The 16,768-nt window shown below is 38.6% G+C and overlaps 1 protein-coding gene across 10 annotated transcripts; it reads left to right on the forward strand.

The window, feature by feature from the left end:
* The first annotated feature begins 423 nt into the window (after positions 1–423).
* Positions 424–16,490, forward strand: LOC123773620 (suppressor of lurcher protein 1). Of its 10 annotated transcripts, none has more exons than XM_045767417.2 (7): positions 424–530; positions 7,320–7,607; positions 9,201–9,393; positions 9,652–9,773; positions 10,228–10,326; positions 12,729–12,936; positions 13,340–16,490. In XM_045767417.2, exons 2-7 carry the CDS (start codon positions 7,532–7,534, stop codon positions 13,671–13,673), a joined length of 1,032 nt encoding a protein of 343 aa, XP_045623373.1. In that variant the 5' UTR covers positions 424–530; positions 7,320–7,531; the 3' UTR covers positions 13,674–16,490. The 10 variants fall into 10 exon arrangements, with proteins under 10 accessions (XP_045623373.1, XP_045623376.1, XP_045623374.1 ...); XM_045767420.2 differs by having other exon boundaries at positions 457–500; XM_045767418.2 differs by lacking the exon at positions 424–530 and adding an exon at positions 533–578.
* The last annotated feature ends 278 nt before the right edge of the window (positions 16,491–16,768 follow it).

Genomic DNA, 16,768 nt, shown 5'->3' on the forward strand with positions numbered 1-16,768 from the left:
TGTAGGGGATACGAGGCACACCCAATATCCCCCTTACATTGATCACATCGCACACTAATATTTTTACTATTTCCGACACCAGATTTGTCTGTTTCGTATATGTATAATTGTTCAATATTAAAACCACAATAGAATGCTCTAAGTACTTTCGTATATTAATACATCTTCAGAAGGAATGGTTCGCTCTGAAGATGTATTAATATAAGAAAGTACTAAAGGAAATTCCTGTTTCAATTCTTCCTTCGTGGTCTGACACTCTTATTATATATTGTATATACTGAATTATATATACTATGCTTATATAATATATACTGAAATATTGTTACATTTAACGGATGAAACAAAGTATATATCTGTATTTTTAATAAAATATAAAACATTAATATTTATCAACGTATCTCTGTGAATTACATAATTTATCAGTACTGTACAGCCTGTGATCTCCACCTGGCTGGCCACTGATACTTTATTTATTTATTTATTTATGCATTTACAAGAAGGTACATTGGGATTGTGAGGATACAAATATGGTAATTACAGTCTTGTAAAGCCACTAGCACGCGCAGCGTTTCGGACAGGTCCTTAATCTAAGAAAATTTTATTTATTTATTTATTTATTTATTTATGCATATACAAGAATGTACATAAGGAATGTGAGGATACAATTATGGTAATTACAGTCTTGTAAAGCCACTAGCACGCGCAGCGTTTCGGGCAGGTCCTTAATCTAAGAAAATTTTAAGGAGGTAAATACTTGCAAAATTTATAGACAAAAAAATGATAACAGATTAATTACATGGAATGAAAAAAAAAAGATGAGAGAAAATTATAGGTACAGTATAATATATTAAAGCACATAGGTAGCTAAGATTGATTGCAATGACAGCTTAAAATGGTAGTTGACAAAAATTGGTAGTCACAATACAACATATGGCTAGCACATAAAAGAAGACAGCAATGAACACAATGATAAGGTTGTTTGATATTACATAAAAATTAGGAGATTGGGTACCAACTAGGTACAGAGCAAATTTAAAGCTCAGTGTAGGAAACTAAATAGATGAAGTTAGGTACTTTTTGGTTTTGCTTTTAAATAAGGCAAAAGTTTTACAGTTTTTCAATTCACTAGGGAATGAGTTCCATAGACTAGGTCCCTTAATTTGCATAGAGTGTTTACACAGATTAAGTTTGACCCTGGGGATATCAAAGAGATATTTATTTCTGGTGTGGTGAAAATGGGTCCTATTACATCTGTCCAGGGAGAGTTTCAGAGCATGGTTTGCATTTAAGAACAGGGTTTTGTAAATGTAGTTGACACAAGAGAATGTGTGGAGGGAGTTAATATTTAGCAAGTTTAGGGATTTAAACAAGGGAGCTGAGTGTTGTCTGAAAGCTGAGTTAGTTATCATTCTGATAGCAGATTTTTGCTGTGTGATGATGGGCTTAAGGTGGTTTGCAGTGGTAGACCCCCCATGCACAGATACCATAATTAAGATAGGGGTAGATTAGTGCACAATATAGTGAGAGGAGAGCAGAGTTAGGAACATAATAATTGATTTTGGAGAGTATACCAACTGTCTTAGCGACTTTCTTAGTTATGTGTTGAATGTGGGTGCTGAAGTTGAGTCTCTTGTCTAGGAATAGGCCAAGAAACTTGCCATCATTTTTATTACTGATGTTAATGTTGTCTATCTGTAGCTGAATTGCATTTGATGATTTGCTTCCAAATAAGATGTAGTAAGTCTTTTCGATGTTTAATGTTAGTTTGTTCGTTGACAGCCATAAGTGGACTTTTTTTAATTCATTATTCACAACATTATTTAGTGTATGTGGGTTGAGGTTTGAATAGATAAGGGTAGTATCGTCAGCAAACAATAGAGGTTTGAGAATATTAGAGACATTAGGCAGATCGTTTATATATATAAGAAATAGAAGAGGTCCTAAGATGCTGCACTCCAACGGTAATTGGTAGAGTGGAAGAAGTTGTATCATTGATGGTTACATATTGGTGTCTGTCACTAAGATAGGATCGGATGTAGTCAAGGGCAAGGCCTCGGATTCCATAATGCTGGAGTTTAAGTAAGAGGTAGTTGTGATTAACAGTATCAAAGGCTTTTCTTAGGTCAATGAAGAGTCCAATCGGAAACTCATTTTTGTCAAGGGCTGAGTAAATTATATCAAGGAGACTAATAAATGCATCGTTGGTACTCTTTTGGGAGCGGAAGCCAAACTGACAGGGGCTGAGTATGTCGAATTTTACGAGGTAGGAATAGAGCTGTTTGTAAATAATTTTTTCAAATATTTTTGATAGAATGGGTAGATTTTATATTGGTCTATAATTGTTTATGTCCGCCGGATTGCCTCCTTTATGGACTGGCGTTACTCTTGCTTTTTTGAGGATATCAGGGAAGGTGTGACACTCTATAGATTTGTTGAACAGTAGTGCTATGGGTGGGGCAAGGGCATGGGAGGCTCTCTTGTACACAATGGACAGAATTTCACTGGTGTTCCCTGCCTTGGTTTTTAGAGAGTGTATGATGGACACAACATCTGCCGGGCTGATTGGTGAAAGGAGAAGAGAGTTTGGATAGCTGCCTGAGAGATATGTGTTAATATGTGTCTGAGTCTGTGGGATTTTACTGGCAAGATTAGCACCAACCGATGAAAAGAAACTACTGTATTAAATTCATTTGCCATTTCTAAATCAGTTGACGGTATATCCCCATCCTTGTAGAGTTTTATTTGGTTATGTGAGTGTTGTTTAGTTCCTAGGATACTAGAGATAGTTTTCCAAGTGCTTTTCATGTTGCCTTTTGCTTCATTGAATCTATTCACATAATATGCAAGTTTTGCCTTTCTTATGATACTGGTAAGCATTGATGAGTACCTTTTAGCTACTTCCTTTGAAACTAGGCCAATCCTAACTTTCTTTTCATATTCATTTTTCTTGTTGATTGAGTTAAGAATGCCACTTGTGAGCCATGGATTGTTTAATCTTTTGTCAGTTACTTGCTTGGTAAGAAGGGGACAATGAAGGTTGTAGAGGCTTAGAGTTTTGGAGAGGAAGAGGTTAGCTAATGAATTTATATCATGGGTATTATTGAATTCAGAATCCCAGTTAATATTGTGAAGTGCCTCTGTAAGATTGTCTAAAGCTGATTCACTGTGTAGCCTAAATGAAAGTTTCTTGCTTTTTGGTGGTGTTATGTCCATGTTCGCTATGAGAAAGGTAGGATAGTGGTCAGTTGTTCTGTCGTAGATTATACCAGATACAAGGGGAGCTGTTATGTTTGTCCATATGTGGTCCAAGGTAGTGGCTGATGTTTGAGTGACTCGGGTAGGTTTGGTGATTGTGGGGATTAGCATACAGGAGTTCATGCTGTTAAGGAAATAGTCAACTTGAGAGCAATTTTGTTGACCCAGGTCAATATTAAAGTCTCCTCCCAGAATGATGTGGTTTTTGTTGAGATTGTTGTTTATAATAAGATTCCTTAGGTTGTCTGAGAAAGAAGCTATGTTAGTATTGGGAAATCTATAGATGGCTCCAATAGTCAAAGAAGATTTAAGGGATTTAATTGAAAACTGAGCAAAAGTATATTCACAGTAGTCATCTCTGTCACTAATAACACTGTTGCAGATAAATGTATCTCGGTAATATATAGCTGTGCCACTCCCTTTTTTATTAGGCCTACAGTTATGAATGGCTTTATAACCAGCTAAGTTGTAGAGTTGGGTATAGTCTTTATTTAGCCAAGTTTCTGTTAAAATAATGAACGATAGGTTAGTACCTATTGCTGTGAGTAATGCATTTAAATCGTGTTTAAACATTTACAAACATTAAACATTAAACATTTGTGTTTATTAACGAATTTACGTAAAATAAACATTCTTCTGAGAGAGTTGATCTGTCGCTCAGTCTATGCGGGGGTCGGAGCTCGGCGATTATTAAAATACATGAATCTTCATTAGAACTTTAATTATGTCTATGATAAAGTGTTTAAAATGAGCCTTATATTCCTATCTTTCTTGAGGCATATAAAAAATTTACGATTATTTACAAATTTACGTGAAATAAGCATTGTTCTGAGAGAGAGTTGCTCCGTCGATCGATCTGTCCGGAGTCTGAGCTCGGCTATTATAAAAGTACACGTATCTTCGCTTTAAATTTAAATATGCCCATGGTAAGGTATTTAGAACGAAGCTTATATATATGTCTTTCTTGTGACATATAAAACTCTTACGTTTATTAAGGAATCTGCGTGAAATAGGCATGGTTCTGAGATGAATGCTGCGGTTTTCGAGTTTGACGAGTGATGAAAACTGCCACTTTTATACAACTACAAATATCTTCGGTTTTACTTAAAATATTTGTCTGGTAGAGGTTTTACATATAGATCGCGTTTCTGTCTTTCTTCTGACTAATAAATAATTTTGGTTTAATCAGTTATCAAGATGTTTTCAACAATATTCTTTCAGCGTTCGTCTTTTCCAACTTGGGCGACCCTTTTGGAAGCTCGATACTTGGGTTAACCCATCCTATATTTGGGTCTGTTTCCAACTGGGGTTCGAATAAGATACTGGAGATCTGTGGAGGTGCAACTGCACCCTGCGTGACGAGAGATGTTTCCCGTGTCCACAGTTGTTATTGTTACAGATTTAGCTACTCAGAACGAAGTGTCCATGTAGCACAGGCTATGGTGAGCCCGTAAGAGTCCACAGGCACGCATTTAATTAAGTCCCCCCTTTCGGTGCGCGCGCAGCGTGGACGGTTAGACACAACTCTTATAATTACGTTTTCTTCTCACAGAAAACTCGCCACTTTTGTGAAAAACTGTGGCTATATGTTGTACAGGATTGTAGACTGCAATTTTTGTGTATTTCAAAATTTTTAGGTGAATTCTGTATTAAGAAATCTGTAGTTTTAATGTTACGAGAGTAAAAGAATTGTCCATATTCTGAACATCAGCTTTATGTATAAACTGGTTGTTGAAGATCCTTGTGAGCATCAGTGTGACCAGTCTCTTGGATTAATGGTAAAACTCTTGAGTTATTCCTCGCTCGCTCAATGAAAATATTCCGTGATTGACAACTACAAATTAACACGGAGGGGGAAAGGGAAGGGAACTATCATCAAAAAATGGTATAAGTTTTGTTATACCAATTTCTGGTTGTCTGTCAGCTTTTTGGAGCCATTTTAAATTTAGACAACCTATCCTCCAAAACTGATGCTATATAACTATATAAACGACTGTTAAAGTCATATGTACAGAACTTTGACTGTGACACTCACAAAAAGTAAAAAGTTTTTGTTTTGCATTTTGGACTATTGTAAGCAATGTGTATTGGTTTTCTAAAGGACATTGAAAACCGCAATCTAATTTAGCCTCTATTAATCCTAATACAAGCAGTGCTAGGCCTAATATATGCAATTCCAGGCTGTATATAGCACATATATTTCACTAGGCCTAGGATAAGTTAGGCTAGGTTTTTGTTTTTATTACGCACTGTACAAAGCTAATAGTACAAAACATTGATTTTAAGGGCACAACAGTGCTAATCCCTACGTATGGTCCATAGTCGCGGTATGTACTACAGTATCATATATGGAGGATACATTAAAATTCATGTTAGGATTTACAGTTCTTGGGGTCTAAGCAGTTTTGTGTCTAGTAATAGTCCCAAGGATTGGGATATGACCAGAATCCTTCCACTAATTCAGTTCTCACTAGTAGGCTGTGTAGAGCCCGTCAACTCTGCGAGTGCCCTTGGGAAGTTCGGCTTTTGTGGACACTTTTCATCATATATGAGTGTTTCAGAGTTTAATAGACATGTTAGGTTATGATATGTTACATTGTCCTGTATACAAACAGCACAGCACCCCATGGGCATGTATTCAATTAGCACAGCACCCCCATGGGCATGCATACAATTAGCAGTGCTCAATGGGCATGTATACAATTAACACAGCACCCCAATGGACATGCATACAATTATCAAAGTGCCCCATGGATATGTATACAATTAGCACATCACCCCCATGGACATGTATACACTAAGCACATTGCCCCGTGGACATGCATACAATTAGCACAGCACCCCATGGACATGCATACAATTATCACAGTACCCCTTAGACATCTATACAATTAGTAGTGTCCCATGGCCATGTATACAATTAGCACAGCATCCCATGGACATCTTGAGGTTATCTTGATATGATTTTGGGTCTTAGTGTCCCACCCATGGCCCGGTCCTCGACCAGGCCTCCTTTTTGTTACACACCCCCAGGAAGCAGCTCGTAGCAGCTGTCTAACTCCCAGATACCTATTTTCCTGCTAGGTAACAGGGGCATTAGGGTGAAAGAAACTCTGCCCATTTGCACAGCACCCCATGGCCATGCATACAATTAGCACATCGCCCCAAGGATATGTATACAATTAGGGTGGTATACAATTTGTATACATTATAATTGTATACTTTTATAATGAATACTATTATAATGTATACAATTATACATTACAATTGTATACAATTAGTATACATGCCCCCATGGACATTGTATACAATTAGCACAGCACCCACACAGAAGCTCACTGTTCTGTGGCCCACCATGTGCAAAGTTCCAAAACCCACCAAACTCACCATTCCTTGGCCCACCACGTGAAACGTTCCAAAATCCACCAAGTTCACTGTTCCGTGGCCCACCACGTGCAACGTTCCAAGATCAACCAAGCTTACTGTTCTGGGGCCCACCACGTGCAACGTTCAAAGATCCACCAAGCTCGCTATTTTGTGGCCCAACTCCAAGATTCACCAAGCTCTTCTTCTTCTTGATAGTAGGTGCGGTTTGCATGAAGGGTTTGTCCTCCCGATGACTGCACCAGTACAGATGTTAGGAGATGCATTTATGTTGAGGAGGATAAGTTTCAAAAGGGCTTGTAGCGTTGTGCTGTAGATAGAGGAGCGGCGACTAAAACGGAGGTGTATGTTAGAGTGAGACTTGCTGCACCGTAGGGTGGTATGTTGTGTTTAATCAGCTGATCTATGGTGTTGCGACGAGGCATTTGTTTTCTGTTTAACTGTTGATGGCGCCAGGTATAAATGTGGCACGGGTCAGATGTGATCCAATTTGTTGGTCAACTGGAGATATTTAGCCAGTGCTTTGACTATTTGGTATTTTTCCTATAACGAGTGGTCACCTCCTCCTAATATATGCTCGATGGTAAAGGGTATTTTAAGTGCAATAAATACTTGTTTGAAATTTACTCTGGCACTATGATATCGGAAGCAGTGAAGGAGATAGTGTTCGATTGTTTCAGGCACCTGACAGTGGATGCAGAGTTTGTTGATGTCTGTTCTGTACTTCACCAAGCTTACTGTTCCATGGTCCTTGACTTGCAACATTCTAAGATCCACCAAGCTCACTGGCCCTAATCCCTTCAGCATCAGTGGGTTAGAGTGACAAGCCAAAGGACTCCAGCTCGGTGAGGATGGAAACAGACTTTGGCTGGTGGCTGGATCAGTGGTGAGGATGAAGATCACTTCAGCCTTGGTCCTGGTAACGGCCTTCCTCGTTGTCTCATCTCAAATCACAAACCTAATACCACGTAAGTCATGTACATAGGCCCAATGTACAGGTTTTGCAAGCACTATTGTCAAGGATCACGTAAAACACAGAGTTGCCAAGGGTTGGTTGCCCAGAATGGGATTCAAGGCCAAAGAATTTTTTCCAGTTATTCTAATAAGATTAGAGAAGTACACAGCTTAGAAAGTAGTTTTTGAAACTTAATGCCTAATGCTTATTTGTTTATTTTGCCTTTTGCTGCAAATTTTAATTACAGTATAAATATATTAAATCTGTATATATATTTACTTAAAATACCCCAGATAACTTTGATAAAAAAATTATTATACGTGAATCTCCTGCAGAATTAATGATAGTTTAAATAAATGAAAATATCAATCAGAAGGGATGCAGACTTGCTCTACTAAACTGTCATCAACCATTGTCACCAATTTGGTTACATTTGTCAGCCGTGACCAGTGTGTTGAGCGACTGGTCAACATGATGGTGGAGTCACATGTGGAAAATTATTACACACAAAAAATAGCTTGACAATGAACTCTTCACAGTAAGTAGGGATATATGGCCAGTATCTCACATTATAGTGCATTTCGCTTCATCAACATGAGCGGGTGGTAAAAACATGGTTGAGTAGTAGAAATATAGGTAGGTGGTCCAAACATGGGTGTGTGATAACGTAGGTGTGTGGAACAAACAATGTCGAGTGGTACAAACACGGCTGAGGTGTGAAAACCTGTGGATAATTCAAACATGTCTGGGGTGGTACAAATATAGATGGATGGTACAAACACGGCTGAGGTGTGAAAACCTGTGGATAATTCAAACATGTCTGGGGTGGTACAAATATAGATGGATGGTACAAACATAGGTGGGTGGGTGGGACAAATATTAGAGGGTAGTACAAACATGAGCATGTGGTACAAACATGTGTGATAAAGATGAGCATGTGGTACAAACATGGGTGTGATAAAGATGAGCATGTGGTACAAACATGGGTGGGTGGGACAAACATTGATGGATGATGCAAATATTGGTGCATGTTACAAACATGGTTGAGTAGTACAAGCATGGGTGAGTGGTATAAACATTAGTGGGTAATTCAAACATGGATGAACCTATAACATTGTTACAGGTTCGTGACGAAAACAACATGCTCCTCGTTGGCTGAGGGGCCAAGAAAAAGGATAGGACTCCTCGGAGTTATGGAGGAGAATAGTCTCATGGATGATGAATGAGGAAAATTTAAGTATCATATTTCAGGAAAGTAGCCTATGCACATCCGACAGATGTATATACGTAACAATGGTAACCATATATGTCCGACAGGTGCAATAACATAATAATCATAGCCACAGAGTATGTTAGCCAGGTGTAAAAACATTAAAATAAAAGTCATATATGTTCAACAGGTGTAATAACATCATAATAGTAGCCTATGTATGTTCAAGAGGCATAATTACATAATTAACAACAAAATCATTCAAGATTGTACTCTACAAACTGTTCACCAAGATTCTGCAGCAGTCCACACTACTGTAATGCTTTGGCAAGCATCTAAAAGGAAGTGATTTTGTTTAACCATAAGTGCATCAAACTTTTGATTCCCCTTCCTCAGGGCGATGCAACGAGACCATTACAAGCGAGGAGGCTAGCGAGGGGGTGATTGCCTCACCTGATTCCTTTGGCATCTACCGGGTGCCCACCACCTGCACCTATACCTTCAGGGGCTCCCAACACCAGCGGGTCCAGCTCCTCTTCACCGCCTTTGCCCTCAGGGAGCCACCGCTTCATCTCAACCCTCATGAGAGGTGAGGAGTTGTGCCTGGATGCATCCACACGAGTAACTCGGCAATTCCTATACTGTACTTGTACAATTTATAGCTACCTTTATTTTCAAAACGTTTACCCCAAGGAGTGACTAAGACACCAAAATCATAATCCAATTTAAATAAAACCCGCAACACACCAACACCTGGGAGCCGGATAGGCCCAATAAGAGATGGTTGACCATGCAGTGCTTGAACAATTTACTACATGAGGCCAATGTAACTTTTGTTGTGTTGCAGGTGTCTTCATACGGACTCTGTGGCTGTGTACAACCTGGTGGGCAACACTAAGTCCGACCTCCAGGAGGTGGATACCTTCTGTGGCCTCACTGTCCCCCTGCCAGTCATGTCCTCCACCTCAGGTACCATCCCCTGCCAGTCATGTCCTCCACCTCAGGTACCATCCCCTGCCAGTCATGTCCTCCACCTCAGGTACCATCCCCTGCCAGTCATGTCCTCCACCTCAGGTACCATCCCCTGCCAGTCATGTCCTCCACAATATTTGGAAGAAATTTTTTTACTGAAAGTATCGTGAAGGAATAAGCTGGGCAAGGTCGAAGAGGCAGACAAAAGTAGAAGTGATAGAATTCATTACTTCAGTCCTTCTGTTTCTTGTACAGTATTCTTATTCACTTAGATTTGTGTAACCAACTATAAATCTGACATTAGAGGGTTAAGAGGCGGAGCCATGAACTGAACTCCATCCCAAATGCAGCTAGTCTATTGTTCATGCAGTACAGCATAAATACATTACTTTCTATACTTGAACCATAAATATTAATGTTTGTATGTCTCTCTCCCTGTCATTCCTGACAGGCTTTCAGGTGGTGTTTACCACCAGAGAGAGGTCACTAGCAGCCGTGACATCCTTACCAACACAGCATGGATTCTCCGCAAAATTCAAATTTGTCACAAGTAAGAATTTGGGTTAGGTCTTCCAGCCTAACATTGGTTATCTCACAGGCCATCTTAAATACAATTTGTCCTAAGGCTATGTTCATTCCATCCAGTAGCTTACCCCCAAAGATGCATTCATCAATTTTAACATGCTGTTCATTCAAAATAGTTTTTTTTTTAAATGTTAATATATATTTGCATATTGTGCATATTTAGACATTTAACCTAAGTTAGGTAAAGTTTTTAGGCTCTATTGGCAATTATTTATTTTTATTACCTGGGGTGAGGCATTTACAAAGTTGCTAGTCGAACAGAGATCGTCAGCGAAGCACTGTTTGAGAAATGATTAAATATCATCTATTAAGTTGTTTATGAATGAAAACACTACATACAAGTGGTTTAGTGACTGCATGGAATAAATATCTGGCCTTTGTTGACGAGGCCGAGCTGCCTCAGCAATGGCCAAATGCTCGATAATTTACTTTAACCATGACTCACAATGGCTTATGTTCAAACTTTTCTGGAATAGTTTTGCTCTTCCTGTTTTTGAATTAAACCTCCAAACACTTTTCAATTGAGGGTCTTGCTCGTCCAGACATTTATGTCTAATGTTGATTCGTCCACCCTTCAGATGAAAGGGCCGAATCCTAAACTGTAGATATGTCAACGACACATTTGTATGTATCGACAACGATAAGTTGAATATGCTTTGTGGCAAGGTTCAAAACATTTTGGGCTTGAGGTTCACTGTTAAGAAAAATGTAGGTGCCAAGATTCCATTCCTCTATGTTCTTAAGTTAGTATAGTTCATTTATAATGCACCCCATACCCATCTTGTGGGTGGCAGTGGAATGGGTTACAGAGGCACATAATGGGCTTAGGGACTGAACCCCACAATTCATTTAGTCCTAATGGATAGCAATTCTGGTAGTTTCATCCGACATGTATTGTTAAACCAACTGATGCCGGAAAATGTATGAACGGTAAGCATGAATGCACTGACAGGTATAAGAAGTGTCATCAGTGCATACGTAGGTCATGCAATACGTACATGCTCATCTCCACACCTCTTGTACCATGAACTTTAACGAATCCACCAAATTACTGTGAACTATAATTACAGCAATACAGAATTTGATGAAATTGTAAGAAAAACAGTCACCCAGCCACTAGGGGCCTGACAGCTGAGTGGACAGCGCTCAGGGTTCTTAGTCCTGAGGTTCCAGGTTCAATTCCCGGTGGAGGAGGAGACAAATGTTCAGTTTCTTTCACCCTGATGTCCTTGTTCACCTAGCAGTAAATAGGTAACTGGGAGTTAGACAGTTCCTACAGGCTGCTTCCTGGGGTTGTGTAACAAAGAGGAGGCCTGGTTGAGGACCAGGTCATGGGTACGCTAAGCCCCAAAAGCAAGACATTAGCAGGTGATAGCATTTCAGAGGCCATCAATTGTGAAAAAGCAAGGAAATTGCACAAAGATGTTATAAAGAACATCCTCTGGAACGAGGGATGTAGATGGGAGAGTTTAAGGCTAGCAGGGTGATGGGTTGAGAAATTTAGAAAAAGAAGTGGCATAGTGTTATGAGAGTTGTGTGTTGTTAGTTGGAGGAGGAAAACAGTGAAGAACTGACCACCGAAGAACTTCACAAGGAGCAGCAACAAGAGACAGCTGAGGAAATTTCTTCAGGGGAGAAGGAGGCAGAAAAAGAATGTCCCTTCCTCATTAAGAAAATGTGTGCAGCATGGAGAGAACTGCAAACTTTTGCTGAAACAACTCTCCCAAATCATGGTGCAGTAGGCTGTTGCCTTAAACGTTTTAATAAAACTTATGCCTCACTACAGACAAAAATTAAAATGTATGGAAAAAACAAATCTCTATTGAAAGGTTTTTAGTGAGACAAACAAGCAGTGAACCACAACCAGGTCCTAGTAGTATGCAGGCAAAACATAGGAGCGTGTGTGTACCCCCAGAGAAGTCATCACTGCCAATTGTTATAATGGAAGGGAACTCCCCTTCCAAACAGTAATACCTCTCCTTCTCCACCTCCTCATCGTCTTCCATATGCCAACAAGAGTCCTCAATAAAGACAAGATAAATATACTGTATTGTAGCTAGAAAAAAAAAATTGTATTCGGTATAAAATGTATTTTTAAGTTAATATTTTTGGAGGTGTGGAACGGATTAATTCAATTTACATTTTCTTATGGGAAAATTAGTTTCGACTTACAAATTTTAGACCCGTCTCTGGGAATGGATTAAATTCGTAAGTCGAGGCCCCACTGTATTTATTGTAGTGTGATTAGTGCATGAAGAGCTTTACCCTTTGAACATAGCTAACTTCCCTTTCTCGGTAATAACTCAACCCAGCTATAGGACGTTTTATGAACTGCAGTTTTTAACTCAAAACTCCGTTTCTATACAGATCTTGGGGTGGAAGGTGGGCAACAACCAGTGCCTGGGGTGTGTCAGTTTGTGTACAACAGCAGCCACACCCACAATGGCACACTCTACTCCCCAAACCCTGAGGGGTACTACCCACAAGACACCACCTGTACCTACCTCTTCTACGGTCACCCCGGTCAGGTCGTCCGACTCACTTTTAAGTATTTCGACGTGGAAGGAGTCATGCCGTCAGTATTTTTGAGTTTACAAGTACAGTACATAACCGATATTCACTATAACAAATATTCACTATTTAAAACACGTGTATATTTGTTTCATGGTCGCACGAGTTGTAGAATTTTCCTTCAACCATCATAAAACTACAAATTGTCATGGAAAGTTGCCTTTATTAAATAAATAAGAGGTATAATGTGCATTCCAGTGGTGCTAAAATATATTTAAAATCCAAATCAAGCCATCATATCAATATATATTTTGATTCCTTACGTGCCTTTGTAACAGAATCTACATTTAGATATACTTGTCTAATTAGTTTTCAGCTACTGTATTTTCATACAAGAGATCAGTGACAATAGTTTACTGCTGTAATGATGCTTACCAGTGTATTAATTGCAATATAAAACTTCGCAGATGCAACGAAGCAACTGACAGCGATTACCTTGAGTTCTCAAACTTCCCAAGTGTGGATCGCAAAATCCCATCCTACTGTGGCAGTCTCTCTCCCTCCATCATCCAAAGTGATGGCACCTTCTTCCGGCTCACGTTCAGGAGTAACAGCAAGTTCAGTGGGACAGGATTTGCCGCAGACTATCAGTTTCTGGACATGTCATACCAGCCATATGCCATCAAGAAGGTGATTGTCATGACAACCAGTGGCAGTGCTGGGCCCATGTCAGTCAGGCCACATGGAATTTGGGCGTTGCTTTTCCCATATCTTGTGTATTTATTAGACTGTGGTAACTAATAACACACGTGATGCAACTTCAAATGAAACTATGACGTACCTTTGCAAAAATATTAATCATTGCATACTCATATTTCATAGCAAGGAATTATCTAATAAAGGCACACTATTTGATAAGACTTCACACCAGGAAGACTTACTACACACTTGAAAGTACTGCATAAGTAATTTTCCATAGAAGGTGCCAAGCAGGGAAAACTATGTAGCACCATCTGTGTCACTGGATACTTAATAGGTGTTAAATGTTACGAAGTATGTCAATACGAGAACAAAAGGACATAAGATATCAAATGTATTTGATTCATAAAGGATTGTATCGCGAGACAAATGACCCCAAGGAGTCGGTAAGCCCTTCCTTTCAAGTCTATGCCACTAGTTCGTGTTCGTAAAATTAATGATTCATTTTGCTATAAAATGTGTTTAACAACAAATTTTATGTACATGTAATTAAAATAAAGAGAAAATGGATTGAGTGTATTACTAACTACAGTGGTATCTCAGCGTACGAATTTAATCCCTTCCCAGAGACTGTTCGTATACCGAAGCGAATTGTCCCATAAGAAATAATGCAATGTAAATTGAATTAATCCGTTCCACACTCCCCAAAAATATTAACTTCAAAGTAAATTTTGTACCCAATTCACACAAATCTTTAGTACTAAAGTATGTACAAGTTATTGCTTACCTTTATTGACGATTCTTGTTGGCGTATGGAAGATGGCGAGGAGGAGAGGCGTTAGTGTTTGGGAGTTTCCCTTTTATTATAACATCAGGCAGTGATGACTTCCCTTGGGTACTCTCTTGTTTATGTTTAGCAAGAGTACCACTAGGACCTGGTTGTGGTTCACTTCTTGCATTTTACTAAGAATTTGTTTAAAGACTTGTTTTTTCCCAACATTTTTACGCTTGTCTGTAGATCACTCATTTAAAAGGTCAATGCAATGGCCTGCCACAGCTTTATCTGGGCGAGTTTTTTCAACAAAATTTTGCAGTTCTTACCATACTTATCACATTTTCTTAACGAGGAAGGGACATCCTCTACTTAACTATTTTCTTAGGTTGAATCTTGCCACCGATTTTCTTGGGACCAATGCCGAGATATATAATTACTTCTGTGTTTAAATACCCCAAAATCCGAAAAATATAAATTCTTTACAAAGAATTCAGGTGCACAAACTGTGGTGCGGTCGCTGTGCCACCACACGCTAGGTCGGCCATACGCGTATCAACAAACTACGTTACCCGAGGTAAAGTTCATACCCGATTCAGATTTTGAGAAATTGGGCTCATAACCTGAGAAGTTCCCAAAGAGGGGCATTTGTACGCCGAGGTGTCACTGTACAAGGACATTTTATATAGCTCAATGAATCTATATGAATTAAGGGAAATAACAGGAGACCTATTGGTCCATATGAAGCAGCAGCTATATATATCCATATATGGGCCTATGTGCTCATATGAGAACGAGTTTGGGTGGGTATAAACAAGAGCTGCCTTGTATGGGCCAAAAGGCCTTTTGTAGTCCCTTTATTGTATTCAAATAATGATTGACCTGGCATACTTTGTTACACTTTTTTTTTTAACCAAGAACAATCAGAATACATATGTAATTACAATTGAATTTTATGCAATGGTTACTGCATTGTTATAGTAATCACAAAATGGGTAATTTTTTCATGGGCCAAGTTAAACTCCACTACATCCATATAGACATATCCATATTAGCATCATTGGTATAAAACTCTGATAATAGTTAAAATCAATGTACAATAACTGCATTACTCTGTGAATGAACACGTGATAACCGAATTTTGAAGGTTAAGTGCACGTTGTAAAATTCAATGCACACACATGATGCAGTTATTATAGCTAATAATATATAAATGTAGATTTGTTAAGAGATTTATTGATGCTTTAGAAAATGCCTACAAAATGTGGAAAAACAAGTAGGTAGATTATAGTAGAGTTGAAATGTGTTTAGTCTGTATGAACAGAACAATCCAGAAGTAACTGATTACTTAATACTTTGGAGATAGATAAATATATATATATATATATAGATATATAGATATTTATTTATTTATTTATATTTGTAGGCATGTCGAGGCCCTCTAACTTCACTTGTCACTACTGTAGTTACTAACCTACACAATGGTGTATAACCTGGTTGAGAGTTACATATATTGTTTCACCATTTTTAGTGAATTCATTTAATTTGCAAGTTTGGGAAGGAGCCTAGTTGTTACAAAGAACATGATAGAAAATAAGAATTTTAAAAGCTATTATCAAATATCCACCAAAGGGTGATTTGTGATGGCACTTTGCGTGCCATCGCTCATAGGAAGTGTAGGGTGCACAGATTACCACTGGCGGTAATAATTGGAGGGCATAAAGGGGTGTTATTGCCTAAATATATATATTAAAGATGCAAGATGCTAGTAGACAAGAAAAACGAGTGCAGAATAGAGATAATGAAAAGCATCATGTTAGTGAGGTATAAAGGGAATTGAAAGATACAAAGTGCATTTTAGAGTAGGAAAGGAGGAAGGTCAAAAATAAGTGGGTTCACATGTTAAGTGAGAATAAGCAGGGATCAAATATGAACAATACATAGAATGTGGTAAGGAACATAGCTCTGTGGTAGAAGTTTGAGATGTTTGTCAGTATACCTCACAAGGCGCTCTAGTCATAATAAACGGTGGGGTGCCACTTTGGATTACATTAACTGCTGGTGTTGGTGGCATTTGTTTTACATAATGTAACATGTGCTAGAAATGACTCTGAAATGAAGTTTTAATATTATTTGGTACCTACATATATTATTCCTTTGTTTTTCCTCGGGTCAATACCTCTCCACCTCATGAAAGTGGTTAAACATAAATAATGATACTGTAGTTTGATTTTTGTCACAGAACAGTTTATGTAGCCTGAAAAAATGCCTCATTAATGCTTAAGAAATGTATTTAAAGTATGTGCGCTCGATTGTAAAAATAATTAGAGTACAAAAGAATAGACAAAGCAAAGACTAAATTGAGGTATCTAAAAGGAGTGACAGCCATGTTCGGAAGTAATCAGAAGTTTCAGCCTTGGAAAGA

This window comes from Procambarus clarkii, chromosome 72, assembly GCF_040958095.1.
Source record: "Procambarus clarkii isolate CNS0578487 chromosome 72, FALCON_Pclarkii_2.0, whole genome shotgun sequence".
Taxonomy (NCBI): domain Eukaryota; kingdom Metazoa; phylum Arthropoda; class Malacostraca; order Decapoda; family Cambaridae; genus Procambarus; species Procambarus clarkii.